Source organism: Mustelus asterias, chromosome 14 (assembly GCF_964213995.1).
Source record: "Mustelus asterias chromosome 14, sMusAst1.hap1.1, whole genome shotgun sequence".
Classification (NCBI taxonomy): Eukaryota; Metazoa; Chordata; class Chondrichthyes; order Carcharhiniformes; family Triakidae; genus Mustelus; species Mustelus asterias.
This window is the reverse complement of record NC_135814.1, coordinates 80,234,279-80,260,477: the sequence shown is the minus strand read 5'-3', so window position 1 is coordinate 80,260,477 and position 26,199 is coordinate 80,234,279. Positions and strand designations below refer to the sequence as shown.

Here is a 26,199-nt window from a genome sequence, read left to right as displayed (position 1 = left end):
TTTCTACACAAAGCGAGAATAGGTGGTTGAGAGCAATTGAGTTTCATGGATCTTGCTTCCAGTCTTACAAATAACCCACCGGATTGTGTGTCATGTGGTTGATACACTGAGGTTCGTCCAGAAGGGTTCTGGAGGCACCCTCCAGAGCAGTGAGATAGAAGAATAAGGCGGATAGAGTCATGTCATTAGCAGTGCTTGCTGGTGCTCTCAATGTCTGACCCCCTTCCCCAGGCCCTCTCCCAGACAGCCTGTGAGCTCTCTGTGTGGAAGATCAGGGACCCACAGTGACCTCTCCACTTGCAGACTAGATGGACTGCAGTGGGGCATTGCCTTATCACAGCCACTGAGGTTCATGTCCCCTGCACCATTCAGTGAGGTGAGTTCAGGGTTCACTTACTCTGACAGAGCAGATGAGGCCATTCTTCTACTTCCTGCACTGCAGGGCAGTCCTGTGTTGCACACCTTGGGCACTGACTGTCCTGGATACTTGTTCCCATGTTGGGTTCATCTCCCTGCTTGGCCTCCTCCTCCTCTCATGCTGTGGATAGAGCACATCCCACCCAGCCTCCAGTTCATTGAGCAGGACGCCCAGGGAGGCATCGATGAATTTGAGCCCTGGAGCTCCCTGCCCTCCTCGGGCCACCTCCTTCCGAACGTTGGGTATTTTGTTGCCTGGAAGCCTGGGATACATTGGGAACCCCAACTGCATAATTAATGAGGCCAGGGCCATTTGACACCACATTATTTCCCAGTGGCTTTTGCAGTGGGGAAACACTCCACATCTGTGCCTCTGCCACGGCCCATTGTCCCAGAAGGCAAAATTCTGCCCATAAAATTCACCTTCACATGCACTGGCAACATGACCCTTGCCCTGCTCTTTCCTCTGCCGTCGTAGATGCAGCAGCTGGCAGAGTTCAGTGAAGACATTCTTACTGAAGTGCAGATGTCTCACATATTTTTACTCACTGTGGTTCACATAGGAAAATTAATCTGTCAACAGCCAGGCCAGATGCAGCATCTGACTGGGGACCCTGTACCTCCTACTCTCTTTTCCAACAGTTTAAACAGCTCTGACAGCCTCTTCTGATGACCATGGTCATGCTGGGTTGCAAGGCTGATGCTCCGGCTCGCCAAGTCTGTTCAGAAACCTTGAAGTCAGTAAAAATCCCTTCAAGGGCTGCTACACATTAGTAAATAAGATGCACCAAACATTTGTAGAATTGTAGAAACTGGCAGAATAAAATATCAGCCAGCAACTGAGCTGAAGGTAATTGATTATTTCTTTAAATAATGGTGAAATAGAATTACAGCTAAGTGTGTGTTCTCCACGTGAGGTTAAAACAACGATGTTGAGCTCCAAAATGGTATCTCTGGAACCAGATCAGCATTGCATGTTGATTGACATCATTATCTGCTTGTACTGCATCGTCCCGGGGGAGATTCACTGTGTGCACATTAATGCCCGCATCATCAGATATCTACAGTAAGAGTTTTAACAACACCAGGTTAAAGTCCAACAGGTTTATTTGGTAGCAAATGCCATTAGCATTCGGAGCGCTGCTCCTTCGTCAGATGGAGTGGAAATCTGCTCTCAAACAAGGCACAGAGACACAAAATCAAGTTACAGAATACTGATTAGAATGCGAATCTTTACAGCTAATCAAGTCTTAAAGATACAGACAATGTGAGTGGAGGGAGCATTAGGCACAGGTTAAAGAAATGTGTATTGCAAGTCCAGGAGGCAAGCTGTGGGGGTTACTGATAGTGTGACATGAACCCAAGGTCCCGGTTTAGGCCGTCCTCATGTGTGCGGAACTTGGCTATCAGTTTCTGTTCTGCGACTCTGCGCTGTCGTGTGACGTGAAGGCCGCCTTGGAGAACGCTTACCCGAAGATCAGACGCCTGAAACAACTATATGATGACATCAACAAGTTCCATCCCACCATCAGGCTCACCATGGACTACTCTCCGGAATCGGTTGCATTCTTGGACACACGCATCTCCATTAAGGACGGTCACCTCAGCACCTCACTGTACCGCAAGCCCACGGATAACCTCACGATGCTCACTTCTCCAGCTTCCACCCTAAACACGTTAAAGAAGCCATCCCCTACGGACAAGCCCTCCATATACACAGGATCTGCTCGGATGAGGAGGATCGCAACAGACACCTCCAGACGCTGAAAGATGCCCTCATAAGAACAGGATATGGCGCTTGACTCATCGATCGACAGTTCCGACGCGCCACAGCAAATAACCGCACCGACCTCCTCAGAAGACAAACACGGGACACGGCGGACAGAGTACCCTTTGTCGTCCAGTACTTCCCCGGAGCGGAGAAGCTACGGCATCTCCTCTGGAGGTTTCAACATGTCATTGATGAAGACGAACATCTCGCCAAGGCCATCCCCACACCCCCACTTCTTGCCTTCAAACAACCGCACAACCTCAAACAGACCATTGTCCACAGCAAACTACCCAGCCTTCAGGAGAACAGTGACCACGACACCACACAACCCTGCCACAGCAACCTCTGCAAGATGTGCCGGATCATCGACATGGATGCCATCATCTCACGTGAGAACACCATCTACTAGGTACACGGTATCTACTCTTGCAACTCGGCCAATGTTGTCTACCTGATACGCTGCAGGAAAGGATGTCCCGAGGCATGGTACATTGGGGAAACCACGCAGACGCTACGACAACGGATGAATGAACACCGCTCGACAATCGCCAGGCAAGACTGTTCTCTTCCTGTGGGGGAGCACTTCAGCGGTCACGGGCATTCGGCCTCTGATCTTCGGGTAAGCATTCTCCAAGGCGGCCTTCACAACACACGACAGCGCAGAGTCGCTGAGCAGAAACTGATAGCCAAGTTCCGCACACATGAGGACGGCCTCAACCGGGATCTTGGGTTCATGCCACACTATCGGTAACCCCACAGCTTGCCTCCTGGACTTGCAGAATCTCACTGGCTGTCCTGTTTGGAGACAACACACATTTCTTTAACCAGTGCCTAATGCTCCCTCCACTCACATTGTCTGTATCTTTAAGACTTGATTAGCTGTAAAGATTCGCATTCTAATCAGTATTCTGTAACTTGATTTTGTGTCTCTGTGTGCACTGTTTGTGAGCAGATATCCACTCCATCTGACGAAGGGGCAGCGCTCCAAATGCTAATGGCATTTGCTACCAAATAAACCTGTTGGACTTTAACCTGGTATTGTTAAAATTCTTACTGTGTTAACCCCAGTCCAACGCCGGCATCTCCACATCATCAGATATCTGCCATGATTCTGTCTCTGCTATTAAGGAGCTTTAAGACCACTTGTACTGTCCAAAATGCATGTGCTAATTTAGCCCTATTCCTGGCCCATTGTCTTTCTAATCAAATGAATGGGGAGATCATTCTCTCTAATACTTGAATTTCTTCAGAAAATAACTCAGGAGCTCAATATTGGACCTAACAAACATCAGGGCCGGGATTCTCCCACAAAGATTCTAAGTCCCCAACGTGGGGGAAAATGGGATTTTGCTTTGATTTGATTTAATTTATTATTGTCACATGTATGAGCATACAGTGAAAAGTATTGTTTCTTGCGCGCTATACAGACAAAGCATACCGTTCAAAGAGAAGGAGAGAGTGCAGAATGTAGTGTTACAGTCATAGCTAGGGTGTAGAGAAAGATCAACTTAATGCGAGGTAGATCCATTCAAAAGTCTGATGGCAGCAGGGAAGAAGCTGTTCTTGAGTCGGTTGATATGTAACCTCAGACTTCTGTATCTATTTTCCGACGGAAGAAGGTGGAAGAGAGAATGTCCGGGGTGCATGGGGTCCTTAATTATGCTGGCTGCTTTTCCGAGGCAGCGGAAGTACCTCCTGCTGGTTTTTCAGTGTGATTCCCAGAGCGAATTTCCAACACTCTATGCAATGTGGAATGCCTCAGTGTGATTTCCTCTGAAAATCAGGGAGTGGGGCCTATTCTCACCTGAGAGGCTGGCAGCAGAGCACTGAGCGGGCTACTGCGCATACACCGATTTGTCAGAGCGGAGATCAGCGCATGCGTAATGCACCCCCCCCTCCCCTCCATTGCCGGCCTCCAGATCACTGACCTTCCCCGCAACCCACCGTAACTAGCCTACCGAACCCCCATCCCCCTGATCAGTGGCCTCCAGGACTGCTCCAAGCCAGTGCCGATGTCATCCCACCCCTGGCCAGCCCTGATCTCCCCAACCACCGCCCCCCAACTCCCACCCCCCTCCCCCCACTCTCGGGACAGTCCCAATCTTTAAATCCCCCCCCCCTTGCCCCGACCTCCCCAGCAGCCCTGACCACACCCCTCAACCCAGGTGGCCAGCCCTGATCATCTCTTCCCTCCCCTCTCTGAGTCATCCCAAGGCGGCATGGTAGCACAGTGGTTAGCACTGCTGCTTCACAGCTCCAGGGACCTGGGTTCGATTCCCAGCTTGGGTCACTGTCTGTGTGGAGTATGCACATTCTCCTCGTGTCTGCGTGGGTTTCCTCCCACAGTCCAAAGATATGCGGGTTAGGTTGATTGGCCATGCTAAAATTGCCTCTTAGTGTCCTGGGATACGTAGATTTGAGGGATTAGCGGGTAAAATATGTAGGGATATGGGGGTAGGGCCTGGGTGGGATTGTGGTCGGTGCAGACTCGATGGGTCGAATGGCCTCTTTCTGTACTGTAGGGTTTCTATGATGAAGTGCAGAGTGGCAGTGGGTCCCCCAACCCCACCGATCGCCCCCCCGCCCCATAGGCCCTGCCCCAATAGGACCCACTCCCTTGGCATCGCCTGATGTCCGATGGGCAGTGCCAATTTTCCCCTTGGGCAGTACTAGGCTGGGACTGCCAAGCTGACACTGCCCAAAGGGCACCTCCCTTTACCCCCAATCTCCTGGGGGGTGGTGGGTGGGGGGACCTCAATTACCTCGGTTCTCTCCGGTGGGGTCTGGCCGCCTGTTACCCATTAGTGGGGAGCAGGTGTAAATCCTGCTGGAGGGAAACATTCCCGGTGGGAGGGGGGAGACACTCGCAGGCCCGGAGACGTCAGTCCTGGGCCCACCAATGAAATATAAATGGAGATTTCCTTTTGGAATCATAGTGCCAGTTGGCACGGAGCTGATTATGCTGGAAATCTTTGACACGGAGAATGGTGAAGGCCGTGACGCCCAGCGAGAAGCCTGCAAAATGGCCTCCTGGCCCGCTGCACTGCTTGAGCAGCCCCCCTGGTTTGCTGTGCTACAATAAAGTGTGAAGTCAACAGTCCCGAATTGTGGATGAGATTTTGGACTAAAATCAAGAAGTTCCCAAATGCTGTTGTTGCACTGAACTGTGTTATAAAACAACATCTCCAGTGTTAAGAACAAAGAACAAAGAACAGTACAGCACAGGAAACAGGCCCTTCAGCCCTCCAAGCCTGTGCCGCTCCTTGGTCCAACTAGACCAATCGTTTGTATCCCTCCATTCCCAGGCTGCTCATGTGACTATCCAGGTAAGTCTTAAACGATGTCAGCGTGCCTGCCTCCACCACCCCTACTTGGCAGCGCATTCCAGGCCCCCACCACCCTCTGTGTAAAAAACGTCCCTCTGATATCTGAGTTATACTTCGCCCCTCTCACCTTGAGCCCGTGACCCCTCGTGATCGTCACCTCCGACCTGGGAAAAAGCTTCCCACTGTTCACTCTATCTATACCCTATCTCTATCTATACTCTATCTAAATATTCTGGCCAAGTTTGCCGATGATACAAAGATAGGTGGAGGGGCAGGTAGTATTGAGGAGGTGGGGAGGCTGCAGAAAGATTTAGACAGTTTAGGAGAGTGGTCCAAGAAGTGGCTGATGAAATTCAACGTGGGCAAGTGCGAGGTCGTACACTTTGGAAAAAAGAATAGAGGCATGGACTATTTTCTAAACGGTGACAAAATTCATAATGCTAAAGTGCAAAGGGACTTGGGAGTCCTAGTCCAGGATTCTCTAAAGGTAAACTTGCAGGTTGAGTCCGTAATTAAGAAAGCAAATGTAATGTTGTCATTTATCTCAAGAGGCTTGGAATACAAAAGCAGGGATGTACTTCTGAGGCTTTATAAAGCACTGGTTAGGCCCCATTTGGAGTACTGTGAGCAATTTTGGGCCCCACACCTCAGGAAGGACATACTGGCACTGGAGCGGGTCCAGTGGAGATTCACACGGATGATCCCAGGAATGGTAGGCCTGACATACGATGAACGTCTGAGGATCGTGGGATTATATTCATTGGAGTTTAGGAGGTTGAGGGGAGATCTGATACAAACTTACAAGATAATGAACGGCTTAGATAGGATGGACGTAGGGAAGTTGTTTCCATTAACAGGGGAGACTAGGACGCGGGGGCACAGCCTTAGAATAAAAGGGAGTCACTTTAGAACAGAGATGAGGAGAAATTTCTTCAGCCAGAGAGTGGTGGGTCTGTGGAATTCATTGCCACAGAGGGCTGTGGAGGCCGAGACGTTGAGCGTCTTCAAGACAGAAATTGATAAATTCTTGATTTCTCGAGGAATTAAGGGCTATGGGGAGAGAGCGGGTAAATGGAGTTGAAATCAACCATGATTGAATGGTGGAGTGGACTCGATGGGCCGAATGGCCTTACTTCCGCTCCTATGTCTTATGGTCTTATACCCTTCATAATCTTGTAGACCTCTATTAGATCTCCCCTCATTCTCCGTCTTTCCAGGGAGAACAACCCCAGTTTACCCAATCTCTCCTCATAGCTAAGACCCTCCATACCAGGCAACATCCTGGTAAACCTTCTCTGCACTCTCTCTAACGCCTCCACGTCCTTCTGGTAGTGCGGCGACCAGAACTGGATGCAGTACTCCAAATGTGGCCTAACCAGCGTTCTATACAGCTGCATCATCAGACTCCAGCTTTTATACTCTATACCCCGTCCTATAAAGGCAAGCATACCATATGCCTTCTTCACCACCTTCTCCACCTGTGTTGCCACCTTCAAGGATTTGTGGACTTGCACACCGAGGTCCCTCTGTGTTTCTATACTCCTGATGACTCTGCCATTTATTGTATAACTCCTCCCTACATTATTTCTTCCAAAATGCATCACTTCGCATTTATCCGGATTAAACTCCATCTGCCACCTCTCCGCCCAATTTCCTAGCCTATCTATATCCTGCTGTATTGCCCGACAATGCTCTTCGCTATCCGCAAGTCCAGCCATCTTCGTGTCCTCCGCAAACTTGCTGATTACACCAGTTACACCTTCTTCCAAATCATTTATATATCTCACAAATAGCAGAGGTCCCAGTACAGAGCCCTGCGGAACACCACTGGTCAGACCTCCAGCCGGAAAAAGACCCTTCGACCACTACCCTCTGTCTCCTATGGCCAAGCCAGTTCTCCACCCATCTAGCCACTTCTCCTTGTATCCCATGAGCCTTAACCTTCTTAACCAACCTGCCATGTGGGACTTTGTCAAATGCCTTACTGAAATCCATATAGACAACATCCACGGCCCTTCCTTCATCAACCGTTTTTGTCACTTCCTCAAAAAACTCCACCAAATTTGTAAGGCACGACCTCCCTCTTACAAAACCATGCTGTCTGTCACTAATGAGATTGTTCCATTCTAAACGCACATACATCCTGTCTCTAAGAATCCTCTCCAACAACTTCCCTACCACGGACGTCAAGCTCACCGGCCTATAATTTCCTGGGTTATCCCTGGTACCCTTCTTAAACAACGGGACCACATTCGCTATCCTCCAATCCTCAGGGACCTCACCCGTGCCCAAAGAAGCGACAAAGATTTCTGTCAGTGGCCAGAGGTTGGTCGCAGATTAAATCCTGTAGCTTCATAAGTCTTGGTGCTCACCTCTGGGTTGCCCAGTGGTGATGATCTTTGAAACAGATAGAAAATCAGGCTGCCATAATGTCCGTTGTTACTGAAGCCAAGGATACAGATATATCAAAGCTTCAATATCTTGTATATGATCCTCAAGGTATGTCAGCACTAAAAAAACTTCCCTCAACGGCCAATTATTCAAAGAAGCCATAAGAGAGACAGGATCTACAGGCATTTAGAAACGCAATGACTGATCAGGAACAGTCAGCATGGCTTTGTGAGTGGAAAATCATGTCTCACAAATTTGATTGAGTGCTTTGAAGGGGTAACCAAGAAGGTACATGAGGGCAGTGCAGTTGATGTTGTCTACATGGACTTTAGCAAGGCCTTTGACAAGATACTGCATGGTAGGTTGTTGCATAAGGTTAAATCTCACAGGATACAGGGTGAGGTGGCTAAATGGATACAAAATTGGCTTGATGACAGAAGCCAGAGGGTTATTGTAGAGGGTCGTTTTTCAAACTGTAGGCCTGTGACCAGCGGTGTGCCTCAGGGATCAGTGCTGGGTCCACTGTTATTTGTCATTTATATTAATGATTTGGATGAGAATATAGGAGGCATAGTTAGTAAGTTTGCAGATGACACCAAGATTGGTGACATAGTGGACAGTGAAGAAAGTTATCTTGGATTGCAATGGGATCTTGATCAATTGGGCCAGTGGGCTGATGAATGGCAGATGGAGCTTAATTTAGATAAATGCGAGGTGATGCATTTTGGTAGATTGAACCAGGGCAGGACTTACTCAGTTAATGGTAGGGCGTAGTGGAGAGTTACAGAACAAAGAGACCTAGGGGTACATGTTCATTGCTCCTTGAAAGTGAAGTCACAGGTGGACAGAGTGGTGAAGAAGGCATTCAGCATGCTTGGTTTCATTGGTCAGAGTCTTGAATACTGGAGTTGGGACATCTTGTTGAAGTTGTACAAGACATTGGTAAGGCCACACTTGGAATACTGTGTACAGTTCTGGTCACCCTACTATAGAAACGATATTATTAAACTAGAAAGAGTGCAGCAAAGATTTACTAGGATGCTACTGGGATTTGATGGTTTGAGTTATAAGGAGAGGCTGGATAGATTGGGACTTTTTTCTCTGGAGCGTAGAAGGCTGAGGGGTGATGTTATAGAGGTCTATAAAATAATGAGGGGCATAGATCAGCTAGATAGTCAATATCTTTTCCCAAAGGTTGGGGAGTCTAAAACGAGAGGGCATATGTTTAAAGTGAGAAGGGAGAGATATAAAAGTGTCCAGAGGGCAATTTATTCACACAGAGGGTGTGAAACAAGCTGCCAGAGGTAGTAGTAGAGGTGGATACAATTTTGTCTTTTAAAAAGCATTTAGACAGTTACATGAGTAAGATGGGTATAGAGGGATATTGGCCAAATGCAGGCAATTGGGACTAGCTTTGGGCTTTAAAAAAAGGGCAGCATTGGCAAGCTGGGCTGAAGGGCCTGTTTCCAAGATGTAAACCTCTATGACTATGAATCTATAAAGAAATTAAAGCTTTGTTTATTATTGAGCAGCCAACTACTTTCATTGAAAATGTACAATTGCCCATTTTCACCATGCAATGCTTATGAGTTCCTGGGGCTCAGTCTAAATATATAGAAGAAACATTTTTCCCAGAAGTTTTATCCAAACAAACAGAATGTCATTGAGGTAGGGGCCTCTACATGGCATGAAAGTTTGGATTTTCAGTACCTTAAGTAACTGGCAATTTAATAATAATGGTTTAGATAGGGTTGGTTTGTTCTTTACTGCATCTCTGCACTTAATCTGATGGTGGACTGGTGAGTAATGACACTGAACTTAATAACTCTTGGGATGGAGAGAGAAGTGTGTTTTCTGACTTATGATTGGCATCTGATCCACAATGAGATTTATATTTCTCATTTTGATATTCAAATCTTTTTCTAGCTTCACATCTTCCTACCTCTGCAACCTCCTCTGTGAGTTACTCTAACTCTGGCCTTTTATGTTTCTTGCAATTCCTTTACCCATCTATTGCTCGCCTTGGCTTCAGCCATTGAGGCCCATCCTCTGAAATTTCCTCTCCAGGTATCTTCAATTCTCTCACTCCTTTTGATTTTTTTTTTGGTCTAACTATGCTCCAGTGAAGTATCTTGAGATGTTTTATGGTGCTAAAGGTGCTATATGACTGTAATGTTTTGTTTTGGTATATAAATTCTGATTTTCTATTCTTTCTTTACATTTCTATTTAGCTTCTATAGCCAGGCAGAGAGATATTGTTTTCCTTGTCGATGGCACTCTTGGAATGGGAAAAGCATTTCCTCTAGTCCGTGCATTTCTGATGAGAGTGATCCAGGAGTTTGATATTGGACCTGAAAAAGATCAGATTGCTGTGGTACAATACAGTCAGGACCCAAAAACTGAGTTTGAACTTAATACTTATGCAAGCAAAGATGAAGTTTTGGCTGCGACATCACAGCTTAGACGGAAAACAGGAAGAGTCCTCAACACTGGCGCTGCACTGAACTACGTTATAAGAAATGTCTTTATCGCATCTGCTGGAAGCAGACATGATACTGGGGCTACCCAGATTCTAGTGCTCATCATTGCTGGAAAATCGAAGGATGATGTTGGACAGGCAGCATTTGCTGTAAAGCGAGCTGGTATCGTGCCCATTGCTATCGGAGCCAAGAGTGCACATTCTGCAGAGCTACACCAAATAGTATATTCTCCTGATTTTCTTTTCGTACTTAAAACCTTTCACACTGTACCAACCATCCAACAACAGTTAATATCGATATTGAAATCCGTTTCTGTTGAATCACTTGAAGGTAAGGATCTTTTTAACAACTTTTTAAAAGGGAAAGATTACATTAGATAAGCAAGAATGTTTGTTTCAAACTGACAGAAAACACACAAATATGCACAGTGCATTGCAACATAATTCATAAGATATTCTACAGGCATTTAGAGACGCAAGGACTGATTAGGGACAGCCAGCATGGCTTTGTGAGTGGAAAATCATGTCTCACAAATTTGACTGAGTTTTTTGAAGGGGTAATCAAGAAGGGACATGAGGACAATGCAGTTGATGTTGTCTACATGGACTTTAGCAAGGCCTTTGACAAGGTACTGCATAGTAGGTTGTTGCATAAGGTTAAATCTCACGGGATACAGGGTGAGGTGGCTAAATGGATACAAAATTGGCTTGATGACAGAAGCCAGAGGGTTATTGTAGAGGGTTGTTTTTCAAACTGGAGACCTGTGACCAGTGGTGTGCCTCAGGGATCAGTGCTGGGTCCACTGTTATTTGTCATTTATATTAATGATTTGGATGAGAATATAGGAGGCATGGTTAGTAAGTTTGCAGATGACACCAAGATTGGTGGCATAGTGGACAGTGAAGAAAGTTACCTAGGACTGCAACGGGATCTTGATCAATTGAGCCAGTGGGCTAATGAATTGCAGATGGAGTTTAATTTAGACAAATGCATTTTGGTAGATTGAACCAGGGCAGGACTTACTCAATTAATGGTAGAGCACTGGGGAGAGTTACAGAACAAAGAGACCTAGGGCTACATGTTCATTGCTCCTTGAAAGTGGAGTCACAGGTGGACAGAGTGGTGAAGAAGGCATTCAGTCTGCTTGGTTTCACACAGAACACAGAACACAGAACAGTACAGCACAGAACAGGCCCTTCGGCCCACGATGTTGTGCCGAGCTTTATCTGAAACCAAGATCAAGCTATCCCACTCCCTATCATCCTGGTGTGCTCCATGTGCCTATCCAATAACCGCTTAAATGTTTCTAAAGTGTCTGACTCCACTATCACTGCAGGCAGTCCATTCCACACCCCAACCACTCTCTGCGTAAAGAACCTACCTCTGATATCCGTCCTGTATCTCCCACCACAAACCCTATAGTTATGCCCCCTTGTAATAGCTCCATCCACCCGAGGAAATAGTCTTTGAACGTTCACTCTATCTATCCCCTTCATCATTTTATACACCTCTATTAAGTCTCCCCTCAGCCTCCTCCGCTCCAGAGAGAACAGCCCTAGCTCCCTCAACCTTTCCTCATATGACCTACCCTCCAAACCAGGCAGCATCCTGGTAAATCTCCTCTGCACTCTTTCCAGCGCTTCCACATCCTTCTTATAGTGAGGTGACCAGAACTGCACACAATATTCCAAATGTGGTCTCACCAAGGTCCTGTACAGTTGCAGCATAACCCCACGGCTCTTAAACTCCAACCCCCTGTTAATAAAAGCTAACACACTATAGGCCTTCTTCACAGCTCTATCCACTTGACTGGCAACCTTTAGAGATCTGTGGATATGGACCCCAAGATCTCTCTGTTCCTCCACAGTCTTCAGAACCCTACCTTTGACCCTGTAATCCACATTTAAATTAGTCCTACCAAAATGAATCACCTCACATTTATCAGGGTTAAACTCCATTTGCCATTTTTCAGCCCAGCTTTGCATCCTATCTATGTCTCTTTGCAGCCTACAACAGCCCTCCACCTCATCCACTACTCCACCAATCTTGGTGTCATCAGCAAATTTACTGATCCACCCTTCAGCCCCCTCCTCTAAGTCATTAATAAAAATCACAAAGAGCAGAGGACCAAGCACTGATCCCTGCGGCACTCCGCTAGCAACCTGCCTCCAATCCGAAAATTTTCCATCGACCACCACCCTCTGTCTTCGGTCAGACAGCCAGTTACCTATCCAATCGGCCAACTTTCCCTCTATCCCACACCTCCTCACTTTCATCGGTCAGAACATTGAATACAGGAGTATCTTGTTGAAGTTGTACAAGACATTGGTGCGGCCACACTTGGAATACTGTGCACAGTTCTGGTCACCCTATTATAGAAAGGATATTATTAAACTAGAAAGAGTGCAGAAAAGATTTACTAGGATGCTACCGGGACTTGATGGATTGAGTTATAAGGAGAGGCTGGATAGACTGGGACTTTTCTTTTTTGGAGCGTAGGAGGCTGAGGGGTGATGTTATAGAGGTCTATAAAATAATGAGGGGCATTGATCAGCTAGATAGTCAATATCTTTTGTCAAAGGTAGAGGAGTCTGAAACTAGAGGGCATAGGTTTAAGGTGAGAGGGGAGAGATACAGAAGTGTCCAGAGGGGCAATTTTTTCACACAGAGGGTGGTGAATGTCTGGATCTGACGAAGGAGCAGCGCTCCGAAAGCTAATGGTGTTTGCTACCAAATAAACCTGTTAGACTTTAACCTGGTGTTGTTAAAATCCTTCTATGTTCACCCCAGTCCAACGCCGGCATCTCCACATCATGGAACAAGCTGCCAGAGGTAGTAGTAGAGAGGGATACAAGTTTGTCTTTTAAAAAGCATTTAGACAGGTGCATGGGTAAGATGGGTATAGAGGGATAAGGGACAAATGCGGACAATTAGGACTAGATTCGGGGTTTAAAAAAAGGTCGGCATTGGTACTTGGGCCACAGGACCTGTTTCCATGCTGTAAACCTCTATGACTCTATTTAGCACAATTGAGGATCTAATACGATAGCTGGTGGCTATTGGGCATTCTTGGGTTATATTGTCATTCAGAAATCTAGGCCAATGTCCATTGCAAAACGTCAACAAAACTAGAGAAGAAAAGAAGACAAAGCAAAAAGCGCCATAAGACCTTGGTTAACATTAATAATTTGTTCCCAGAAATCACAACACAATGCAAAACGTGACTCTGCGAAACATTGATGCAATGTTATAAACGGGGTTAGATTCCTGGAGGCAGGTTTTTGGAATATACATTTCCATACTAACAAATACATTAACATTTTCAAATTGAGAAAACATCAACTGTAAGCTTATCCAAATGTGAGAGAGATAAGAAAACATAAAGTTTGGGTGCAAAGCTGTGAAGCATTGTCTCATTTAGGGGAATGGATGAGTGGTGGTGGAGCTGGGTTTTACTGGAGGTTGGGAAGACGTTTTGGAGGGTTTTTGGCAATGTGTTTTTTTGAGGACTTTTTGGAGGGCTATTCGGACTCTGCAACTTTATTTTAACAGTTCTTAATTTTCCCAGTGACACCTGCACTCCTGCTTTTTTTTCTCTTTTCTTCCTACAGCAGTTGACTCCATTTTTAATACTGCTGTTTGCTCTTTGGCAGGGTCTTCTCCATCAAAGATGGCTGTTGCTCTTCAAGCTTTTTCAAGACATCATCAAGTGACATTGAGCTAAATGCCTTGGTTGGTTGTTCTTGCTTATCATTATCCCCCTCTCTACAGCCCTCTATTGTTCCAATTCTTTCAGATCCTCAGTCGACAACACCTCTGCATGGGAGGCAGGCAACTCTGCAACACCCCCGCTGTTTAGCTCATCCAATACTGTTTGCTTGTCTATTTCTACAATCATCTCTTGGATTTTATCAAAGGTTTCACATAGCCTTTGGCTCTAACACAATCTAGCCACAACATCTTTCACACACTATTTATATTGGATGAAGTAACCACACTCCATTCCATGGAGATGTTATCATTGCACTTACCAATGATATAATTCTTCTAAAATTCTTTTATGAAGCAACATCATGTTCAATTTTTTTGATAACCTGTCCAAAAATTATTCTGTAGTAATGGGCCTTGAAAGTTTCAATTACCTCTTGGTACAGAGATAAAAAATGGAGGTGGTGTTAGATGATCAGAAGATCACCTTGACGTTGTCTCTGAGGTCATAAAGACTCGTAGAGTGACCAGGAGTATTGTCCATCAATGTTTTTTTGGCAAATTATTTGCTGAACAGTAAGCCTCGACAACTAGACAAAAGTAGGATGTACAACAACCCTCAAAAATTGCTTAGGATACCTATACCTTTTCACTTGCTCTCCACACAACAGCTAGTTTGTTTTTGGAATAACCCTGGGTTTTTGGGAACTGTACACAAAGATCAGCCTTATTTTGAAATCGCTTGCTGCATTTCCACCAAGCAGCAATGGAAAATAACCCTTTGCTGCTTCATTAGGCACCCATCTCTCCCGGCACACGATGGGCTGTGCCCAGGGTGTACGTCACTTCTAGACTGAACATCATCTATGGTGGCTGTGGAGGGTGATTCATGAGGGCAGTCCCTTACTCAGCAGGCACAGATGAATAGCATTGGGTTGAGGTCATTCAATATTTCTTTTCTTTTGGTGGGCTCTCTCTCTGCCACCTTGTCCACGCAGGCACTCCATTCAAAAGCAAGGACATCCTTTTTTAGCCATTATATTTCAACTATGTGCTTCTCATGATACAGAGCCATTCTGTTAATGCCAGTTGATTGACTTCAAGTAGCTGATTGTCCATATGTTTTTTTAAATCTCATACATAACTGGGTGATCGTATACCTATGTCTCAAGATTAAATTGGGATTATCGCCACATGCATGCAAAGATAAAATCTGTAAGGTACCAGCTATTTTGAAATGGTCCTTGAAAGCATTCATTTCACATATTATGATGCAGCCTCCCTCAAACACATTTGTAACATCTCTAAACCATCATAAATCTCAAAATACAATGAGTTTTAAATGCTGCGATGGGTATGATGTACTCTTTGAAGAAAGTTTAGAAGTCAATTGTGTCAATTGTGAGAAAACATTTGTAATGTATCAAACATCCATAAAGACATCTCTGTAACATCTTTACCACATATTAACTCAACTACTTTCAAGATTAAACAAACAACTTATTCTATAAATTCTTGATAGATGCTGATGCAGATTAATGCACATTAACCACGCATCCATACAGACACATACCATAGAACCATAGAAAATTACAGCTCAGAAACAGGCCTTTTGGCCCTTCTTGTCTGTGCCGAACCATTTTATGCCTAGTCCCACTGACCTGCACTTGGACCATATCCCTCCACACCCCTCTCATCCATGAACCCGTCCAAGTTTTTCTTAAATGTTAAAAATGACCCCGCATTTACCACTTTATCCGGCAGCTCATTCCACACTCCCACCACTCTCTGCGTGAAGAAGCCCCCCCTAATATTCCCTTTAAACTTTTCTCCTTTCACCCTTAACCCATGCCCTCTGGTTTTTTTCTCCGCTAGCCTCAGCGGAAAAAGCCTGCTTGCATTCACTCTATCTATACCCATCAAAATCTTATACACTTCTATCAAATCTCCCCTCAATCTTCTACGCTCCAGGGAATAAAGTCCCAACCTATTCAATCTCTCTCTGTAACTCAGCTTCTCAAGTCCCGGCAACATCCTTGTGAACCTTCTCTACACTCTTTCAACCTTATTTACATCCTTCCTGTAACTAGGTGACCAAAACTGTACACAATACTCCACATTCGGCCTCACCAATGCCTTATATAACCTTACCATAACACTCCAACTTTTATACTCGATACTCCGATTTATAAAGGCCAATGTACCAAAGGCACTCTTTACGACCCTATCCACCTGTGACGTCACTTTTAGGGAATTCTGTACCTGTATTCCCAGATCCCTCTGTTCAACTGCACTCTTCAGAGTCCTACCATTTACCCTGTATGTTCTACCTTGGTTTGTCCTTCCAATGTGCAATATCTCACACTTGCCTGCGTTAAATTCCATTTGCCATTTTTCAGCCCATTTTTCTAGTTGGTCCAAATCCCTCTGCAAGCTTTGAAAACCTTCCTCACTGTCCACTACACCTCCAATCTTTGTATCATCAGCAAACTTGCTGACCCAATTTACCACATTATCATCCAGATCATTGATATAGATGACAAACAACAATGGACCCAACACCGATCCCTGCGGCACACCACTAGTCACAGGCCTCCACTCAGAGAAGCAATCCTCCACAACCACTCTCTGGCTTCTTCCATTGAGCCAGTGTCTAATCCAATTTACTACCTCCCCATGTATACCTAGCGACTGAACCTTCCTAACTAACCTCCCATGAGGGACCTTGTCAAATGCCTTGCTGAAATCCACGTAGACAACATCCACCGCCTTCCCTTCATCCACTTTCCTGGTAACCTCCTCGAAAAACTCTAATAGATTGGTCAAACATGACCTACCACGCACAAAGCCATGTTGACTCTCCCTAATAAGTCCCTGTCTATCCAAATATTTGTAGATCCTATCCCTTATCACACCTTCCAATAACTTGCCCACCACCGACGTCAAACCTACTGGCCTATAATTTCCCAGATTTCTTTTGGAACCTTTTTTAAACAACGGAACAACATGAGCCACCCTCCAATCATCCGGCACCTCCCCCTGTGAATACTGACATTTTAAATATGTCTGCCAGGGCCCCTGCAAGTTTAATACGAGCTTCCCTCAAGGTCCGTGGGAATATCCTGTCCGGTCCTGGGGATTTATCCACTCTGATTTGCCTCAAGACAGTGAGCACCTCCTCCCCTTTAATCTGTAAAGGTTCCATGACCTCCCTACCTGTTTGCCCTATTTCCGTAGACTCCATGCCCGTTTCCTCAGTAAATATGGATGCAAAAAAACCATTTAGTATCTCCCCCATCTCTTTTGGTTCCATACACAGTCTACCACTCTGGTCTTCAAGAGGACCAATTTTATCCCTCACTATCCTTTTGCTCCTAACATACCTATAGAAGCTCTTTGGATTTTCCTTCACTCTGTCTGCCAAAGCAACCTCATGTCTGGCACTGACTGGAAAGTGCTTAGAGCTGGGGGTCCGGACGGGGAGGAATTTGTAAAATGCGTACTGAAAGGTTCTTTGGAACAGTATGTAGATAGCCCGACTAGAGAGGGGGCTATACTGGACCTAGTTCTGGGAAATGAGCCCGGTCAGGTCGTCAAAGTTTCGGTAGGGGAACATGTGGCAAATAGTGACCACAACTCTGTTAACTTTAGGATAGTAATGGACAAGGATGAGTGCTGTCCTACGGGCAGGGTGCTAAATTGGGGGAAGGCTGACTATAGCCGGATTAGGCAGGAATTGGTGGATGTTGATTGGGAGAGGATGTTCGAGGGTAAGTCCGCGTCTGGCATGTGGGAGTCTTTTAAGGAACTATTGATAAGGCTGCAGGATAGGCATGTGCCTGTAAAAAGGAAGGATAGGAAAGGTAGGATTCGAGAGCCGTGGATAACCAGGGAAATTGAGGATCTGATTAAAATGAAAAGGGAGGCGTACGTTAAGTCCAGGCAACTGAAAACAGATGGAGCTCTGGAGGAATACAGAGAGAGTAGGAAAGATCTCAAACGGGGAGTTAGAAGGGCAAAAAGAGGTCACGAGATGTTCTTGGCAGGCAGGATTAAGGAGAATCCTAAGGCATTCTATTCATACGTTAGGAACAAAAGAGTTGTCAGGGAGAAAATCGGACCTCTTAGGGACAAAGGAGGGGAATTATGCTTAGAACCCAAGGGAATAGGGGAGATCCTAAATGAATACTTTGCATCGGTATTCACGAAGGAGAGGGGCGTGTTAACCGGGAGTGTCTCGGAGGGAGGTGTTGACCCATTAGAGAAAATCTCCATTACAAGAGAGGAAGTGTTAGGTTTTTTAGGGAACATTAAAACTGACAAAGCCCCAGGGCCTGATGGCATCTTTCCTCGACTGCTCAGGCAGACGAGAGGTGAAATTGCTGGGCCTCTGACGGAAATCTTTGTCGCTTCTTTGGACACGGGTGAGGTCCCTGAGGATTGGAGGATAGCGAATGTGGTCCCGTTGTTTAAGAAGGGTACCAGGGATAACCCAGGAAATTATAGGCCGGTGAGCTTGACGTCCGTGGTAGGGAAGTTGTTGGAGAGGATTCTTAGAGACAGGATGTATGTGCATTTAGAACGAAACAATCTCATTAGTGACAGACAGCATGGTTTTGTAAGAGGGAGGTCGTGCCTTACAAATTTGGTGGAGTTTTTTGAGGAAGTGACAAAAACGGTCAATGAAGGAAGGGCCGTGGATGTCGTCTATATGGATTTCAGTGAGGCATTTGACAAAGTCCCACATGGCAGGTTGGTTAAGAAGGTTAAGGCTCATGGGATACAAGGAGAAGTGGCTAGATGGGTGGAGAACTGGCTTGGCCATAGGAGACAGAGGGTAGTGGTCGAAGGGTCTTTTTCCGGCTGGAGGTCTGACCAGTGGTGTTCCGCAGGGCTCTGTACTGGGACCTCTGCTATTTGTGATATATATAAATCATTTGGAAGAAGGTGTAACTGGTGTTATCAGCAAGTTTGCGGATGACACGAAGATGGCTGGAATTGCGGATAGCGAAGAGCATTGTCGGGCAATACAGCAGGATATAGATAGGCTGGAAAATTGGACGGAGAGGTGGCAGATGGAGTTTAATCCGGATAAATGCGAAGTGATGCATTTTGGAAGAAATAATGTAGGGAGGAGTTATACAATAAATGGCAGAGTCATCAGGAGTATAGAAACACAGAGGGACCTCGGTGTGCAAGTCCACAAATCCTTGAAGGTGGCAACACAGGTGGAGAAGGTGGTGAAGAAGGCATATGGTATGCTTGCCTTTATAGGACGGGGTATAGAGTATAAAAGCTGGAGTCTGATGATGCAGCTGTATAGAACGCTGGTTAGGCCACATTTGGAGTACTGTGTCCAGTTCTGGTCGCCGCACTACCAGAAGGACGTGGAGGCATTGGAGAGAGTGCAGAGAAGGTTTACCAGGATGTTGCCTGGTATGGAGGGTCTTAGCTATGAGGAGAGATTGGGTAGACTGGGGTTGTTCTCCTTGGAAAGACGGAGAATGAGGGGAGATCTAATAGAGGTATACAAGATTATGAAGGGTATAGATAGGGTGAACAGTGGGAAGCTTTTTCCCAGGTCGGAGGTGACGATCACGAGGGGTCACGGGCTCAAGCTGAGAGGGGCGAAGTATAACTCAGACATCAGAGGGACGTTTTTTACACAGAGGGTGGTGGGGGCCTGGAACGCGCTGCCAAGTCGGGTGGTGGAGGCAGGCACGCTGACATCGTTTAAGACTTACCTGGATAGTCACATGAGCAGCCTGGGAATGGAGGGATACAAACGATTGGTCTAGTTGGACCAAGGAGCGGCACAGGCTTGGAGGGCCGAAGGGCCTGTTTCCTGTGCTGTACTGTTCTTTGTTCTTTGTTCTTTGTTGTCTTCTTTTAGCCCTCCTGATTTCCCTCTCAAGTAGCTTCTTGCACTTTTTATACTCCTCGAGCATCTGATCTGTTCCTTGCTGCCTGTACACTTCATACAACTCTCTCTTCCTCTTAATCAGTGTTACAATCTCCCTCGAGAACCAAGGTTCCTTATTCCTATTTACTTTGCCTTTAATCCTGACAGGAACATACAAACTCTGCACTCTCAAAATTTCTCCTTTGAAGGCCTCCCACTTTCCATTTACATCCTTACCAGAGAACAGCCTGTGCCAATCCACACTTCCCAGATCCCTTCTCATTTCATCAAATTTGGCTTTTTCCAGTTCAGAACTTCAACCCGAGGACCAGATCTATCCTTATCCATGATCAGGTTGAAACTAATGGCATTATGATCACTGGATCCAAAGTGTTCCCTCACACTCACATCCATCACCTGCCCTAACTCATTTCCCAATAGGCGATCCAATATCACATCCTCTCTAGTTGGCACCTCTATATACTGATGTAGAAAATTCTCCTGAACACATTTTACAAACTCTACCCCGTCTAAACCTTTAACAGTATGCGAGTCCCAATCTATATGTGGAAAATTAAAATCCCCTACTATCACAACTTTGTGTTTCTTGCAGTTGTCAGCTATCTCTCCGCTGATTTGCTCCTCCAATTCTCACTGACCATTGGGTGGTCTATAATACAACCCCATTAATGTGGTCATACCTTTCCTGTTTCTCAGCTCCACCCAGAGGGCCTCTGTAGACAAGCTCCCTAATCTATCCTGCCTGAGTACCGCTGTAACATTTTCCCTGACCAACAATGCCACCTCCCCCACCTTTTATCCCTCTGCCTCTATCCCGCCTGAAACATTGGAACCCTGGAACATTGAGCTGCCAGTCCTGCTCCTCCTGTAGCCAAGTTTCATTAATGGCTATAATTTCATATTTCCATGTGTCTATCCACGCCTTCAGCTCATCTGCCTTCCCCACAATACTCCTGGCATTGAAATAGGCACACCTCAAAAGATTATTTCCACCACACTCAACCCTTCCATTTGTGATTTTGCTTGAACTAACCTGTCTTTTTACCCCTGCTCCACTATCTGCTCTGGCACTCTGGTTCCCATCCCCCTGCAAATCTAGTTTAAACGCTCCCCAATAACACTAGCAAATCTCCCTGCAAGTATATTGGTCCCCTTGTAGTTTAGGTGTAACCCGTCTCTCTTGTACAGGTCCCACCTGCCCCAGAAGAGGTCCCAATGATCCAAGAATTGGAAACCCTGCCCCCTGCACCAGTTCCTCAGCCACGTGTTCATCCGCCCAAGCATCCTACTCCTGCCCTCACTGGCATGTGGCTCAGGTAGCAATCCTGAGATTACTACCCTCGGGGTCCTGCTTTTTAATTTCCTTCCAAGCTCTTTGTACTCACTCTTTAGGACCTCCTCACTCTTCCTTCCCACGTCATTGGTACCGATGTGTACCACGACATCTGGCTGATCACCTTCCCACTTTAGAATGCTGTGCACACGATCAGAGATATCGCTGACCTTGGCACCTGGGAGGCAACAAACCATGCGGGAGTCTCTGTCCCGACCACAGAACCTCCTGTCCGTACCTCTGACCATTGAGTCCCCTATCACTACTGCTCTCCTCTTCTTCATCCCACCCTTTTGCGCTGTAGAACCAGACTCAGTATCAGAGTTCCGGCTGTCGCAGCTTGTCCCAGGTAAAGCATCTCCCACAACAGTATCCAGTTCAGTATACCTGTTGTGGAGGGGTCTGGAACCCTGCTCTGCCTGTCCTTTCACACTGCCATTTCCTCTCCTTATAGTAACCCAATTTCCTGTGCTCTGCTGCTTAGGTGTAACTATCTCCCTAAAGCTACTGTCTATATACTTCTCATTCTCCCGAATTAGATGGAGGTCATCAAGCTCCTTCTCCAGTTCCCTAACACCTATACATACACACACATCTACATACATATTCACACATGTACGTACACACACACACAAATCCACGCATATACACATCCCACGCACAAATATACACACATACCCACTGATGATTTGTCTATACCCAACCTTGTGCTTAAAACTACAAACCTTTGGCAGTATAACTGTAATCTGATTCAAAGCCAAACTTGTTTTCAAGAGGGAGCTAGATTGACATTTCATTGAAATTGAAGGTGGTAAAATCTGGAATGATGTGGAGATGCCGGTGTTGGACTGGAGTGGACAAGATGAGAGGTCACACGACCCCAGGTTATAGTCCAACAGGTTTATTTGAAATCACAAGCTTTCGAAGCGCTTCTCCTTTGTCAGGTCCAGACACTTCACCTGACAAAGGAGCAGCGCTCCAAAAGCTTGTGATTTTAAATAAGCCTGTTGGAGTATGACCTGGTGTTGCAAAACCTGGACTAGCACCAGAGCTTTGTAACTAGTCAGTTGGACAATGCACATATAGCCACGCATACACATCCACATATTCATACAGACATATCCAATAAGACATATATGCACGCATCCACTCCACACATCTGCGTACACATACACATGCAGATCCGCACACACACACAAACATATCTAAACACACATACATACACACCCACACACAAATATACAGACATCCACACACACATACACACATCCACATTCTTCTGCACACACATGTACACACACACAAACTCACATATCTAAACACATATACATACACACCCACACATAACTATACAGATATATACACACAGCCACACACAGACACATACATCCACACACACCTGTACACACAGATCCACACATGCACCTCCCTACACACAGATCCATACACACACAGTTACGATAATCTCAGATGACCAAAGATTACTTTCTCCTTTGAGGGAGAGAGCTGACTGGTGGTGATTTAACATAACGGTCACTACACTTCAGGCGAGGGGCAAGGTTGAGAAGGTGGGGCTTCATGAATAACCTCAGCCAGAAGTTGGCTGGATGGCTTTGTGATGCAGAGTGACAAAACACATATACACATCAACACCGCATATACATACACATACAAATATACACACACAAACCTCACACATTCACACACAAATACAGATACATACATATCCACACACATATACATACACATCCCACACAAATATATGTACACAACTACACACAAATATCCACACACATGAATACCCACACAGCCACACACACATTAATCACGCATCCATACAGACACATACACAAACACATCTACATACATATCCACACATGTACATACACACACACAGATATACACACAAATCCACGCATACACATCCCATGCACAAATTTACCCACGCATATACACACATACCCACATATCCACCCACACACACAACTCTTTCTCTCTGCGCTGACATTAATATGAAAACTAGAATAACTCTAGCCTCCCAATTCCACAAAACGAGTACTAATCTGAGATTGTAGTAACTAAAGACAAAGAACAACACAGACCCTCCCAATAGATACCTATTTCTCATTGTCCATTAACTAATGATCACATGGAAGAAACCCGTAGATAACGCTAATTTTCTTTATTAGGTATCAATGTTTTCACAAGCAATAGTCTGAGAAACAAACTGCAATTCAAAAACTAAAGAGAAAACATTCAAAGTCTGACATTCAACATTCGGTTCCAAGACTTTACATTTCATGAGAGATAACTCCAGATAGACAACAGATTACTGATTTAAATCCATTGTATGATTTGTTGTTCTGGCAGGAGTCACCGAGTCTGTAGTCTTTGTTTTTTTAATAAAGTGCCAAATCTACAGAGGATATGATAAACACTCTTGGATCATTGCATGTTTATCATGGCCCTTTCGAGAATTGTCAAAGGCAAAACTGAGACAATACGAAAAGCAGTAGAGAGCAAGAAATTACTTCCAGCATCTAACATCAGACTGATATTATACGATGCATTTATTGAATATCATACAATCTTTGTACATTGGTATTTAATTACTTTACCATAGTTTATAATATTTCCAATACTTAATATAATCTGTGACATTTCAGCTATGCATGGCTCAGTAATTCATTAGGCTACAAACTTGCTTATTGAATTACTCGGGAAGTAGCATTCTACTCATTTAGGACAACTGAAGTCTCCTAACATTTTCCTTTAATTTTGGATCTCCTGTACTCTTCGGCCCAGATGTCTAGGACAGTCTAGGAAAACACAAGTCAGGCCCTTTTGCAGAATCTGAAACTCTAGCCCTCCACAAATGCCATTCCTGTCAGATCTTTATCTCTGAGAGACGTAGGCAAGGAAAGCTTGGGTTTTGCGAGCCACATTGCAGTGTGGGCAGAATGTGGATGTGGAGACTGGCCAGTTAGAAGGTCTGCTATATGTTATGTATTTTGGGGCACAGCTCTTTTAAGGGAATGGGTCATGTGACCCGGGGTGTGGAGTGAGTTGGTTGGGAACAGCCCTGAGACGGCTGTTATCATTTGGAATGTGGAGCAAGTAGACTGAGTAAAGATCTATGTTCCCTTATACCTTATACCTGGCAGTGGACTAGTTCTTCAGGGATTCCTTGATACGAAGGAATTTAACGCTATAGTTTTCAGGGACAACAGCCCAAACCCAAACATAGTTCTTACGCTGTTTAAACCTTACCTTCAGCCTTTCACCCATTCAACACTCCTCAATGTCCCCATGCTCCTTCCATATGCCCACATAGCCCTATGCCCGCATGTATCCTCCATAGCCACGCACCCAGTTGTTGTTGTTCGTCCATCGTCGTCGATGAGGACCTCGACACCATTAGTCATTATGAGGCTGGATGCGGTGTGTCCGAAGGTGACTGATCAGGCCAATTCGGGCATGGAATGTCCTGGCACATATTGGGAACAGAACGGTGATGATGATGGTGTCGAGACTAGCGCATGATTTGGATTAAAGTGAGGGAGAGTTGCGCAGCGCCAGCCTGACTCTCTCTTCCCAATTCCCATCTGGATCCAGTGGCAAGACAAGAGTCGAGACAGCAGGAGATGGGACTAGGCGCAGTGGGTGACCAGGACATCTACTGTGTCTTGTCCTGCTCTTCACGTTCCACGACGCTTGCAGAGACCACCTTCTTGACCACCTTCCATTGGTCTCGTCCGCTTGATCCGCCGGTGTCTGTCACAAGTCAGGCCCTTTTGCAGAATCTGAAACTCTAGCACCCAGTACTCTGAACACCCTCTGAACTCTGAACACCCAGTGCCCACTATGGGAAGACTCAGAATGGCTTTGAAATTGATATTAAAAAGAAACTTCCATAAATACAGTAGGGCACTTTATACCAAAAAGGACTCTCATTCATAAAAACCATTCAGAGAAGTGTAAATCCTCTCAAGTAGTCAGTTTGGTCTAAAACAGATACAAGACTGATCCACTTAACTACATCAGACACAGATAATGCTTTAATAATGTCTTAAAAATGTCAGGAACTTATGAACACAGCTCTTGGCTGAGGTAAGTTTTTGAAACTCAGTCAAATATTCATAATAGGCTTAGCTGTAAGAGCAAACCCTGGGATATCTAAATCATGGAGTCTCCTGAAACTGAAAACGTTTATCAAATGCAGAAGCTGTTTCATTTCCATTTCAAAGCAACTTGCTTGTCAATCAATGCTTAACTTTCCTTTAACTTTCAACAGCAGGGCATTTTTTTTTCAAAGATAGATTTCTTCTTGTTTAAATCACAGTTCAAAACATGACAGAAATGTTCCCAGCATATTGTTCCATACTTTTAACTGTACAATGTCACTTTCTCCATGGGTAAAGTACTCTAATGCATTTCAACATTTAAACAATGCTGATCAGTGTAATGGTCAACTTAATTTTTCTGGCTAAATTGTCCTATGATGAATCATTGCAGTTAAAACACATCTGCATTACAATACAGCATCTAATAATGATACTTGAAGTTGCCAAAACATTTAACACACCTGTCAGAATGTTCCCAGCTCCTCACAGGCTTCCCCCATTGGTCATGAACTCTCCATTGAGGTGGGCTTTTTTTATAACTTACAAAACTTACACCAGCACATTAAGGACATTTAAATGGTCATTGGATAAACATATGGATGATATTGGAATAGTGTAGGTTAGATAGGCTTTAGATTGGTTTCACTGGTCGGCGCAACATCGAGGGCCGAAGGGCCTGTACTGCGCTGTAATGTTCTATGTTCTATGTAAACATTGCAGGTGGTG

At 45.2% G+C, this 26,199-nt stretch overlaps 1 protein-coding gene across 1 annotated transcript in view; it reads left to right on the top strand.

Moving 5' to 3' along the window:
• The window catches only part of LOC144503790 (collagen alpha-3(VI) chain-like), a 253,899-nt gene that overhangs the window by 217,162 nt on the left and 10,538 nt on the right, over positions 1-26,199 (top strand). The window contains exon 15 of the mRNA XM_078228676.1: positions 10,137-10,715. Coding sequence (XP_078084802.1) covers positions 10,137-10,715 — 579 coding nt within the window. The remainder of the gene's footprint in view (positions 1-10,136; positions 10,716-26,199) is intronic.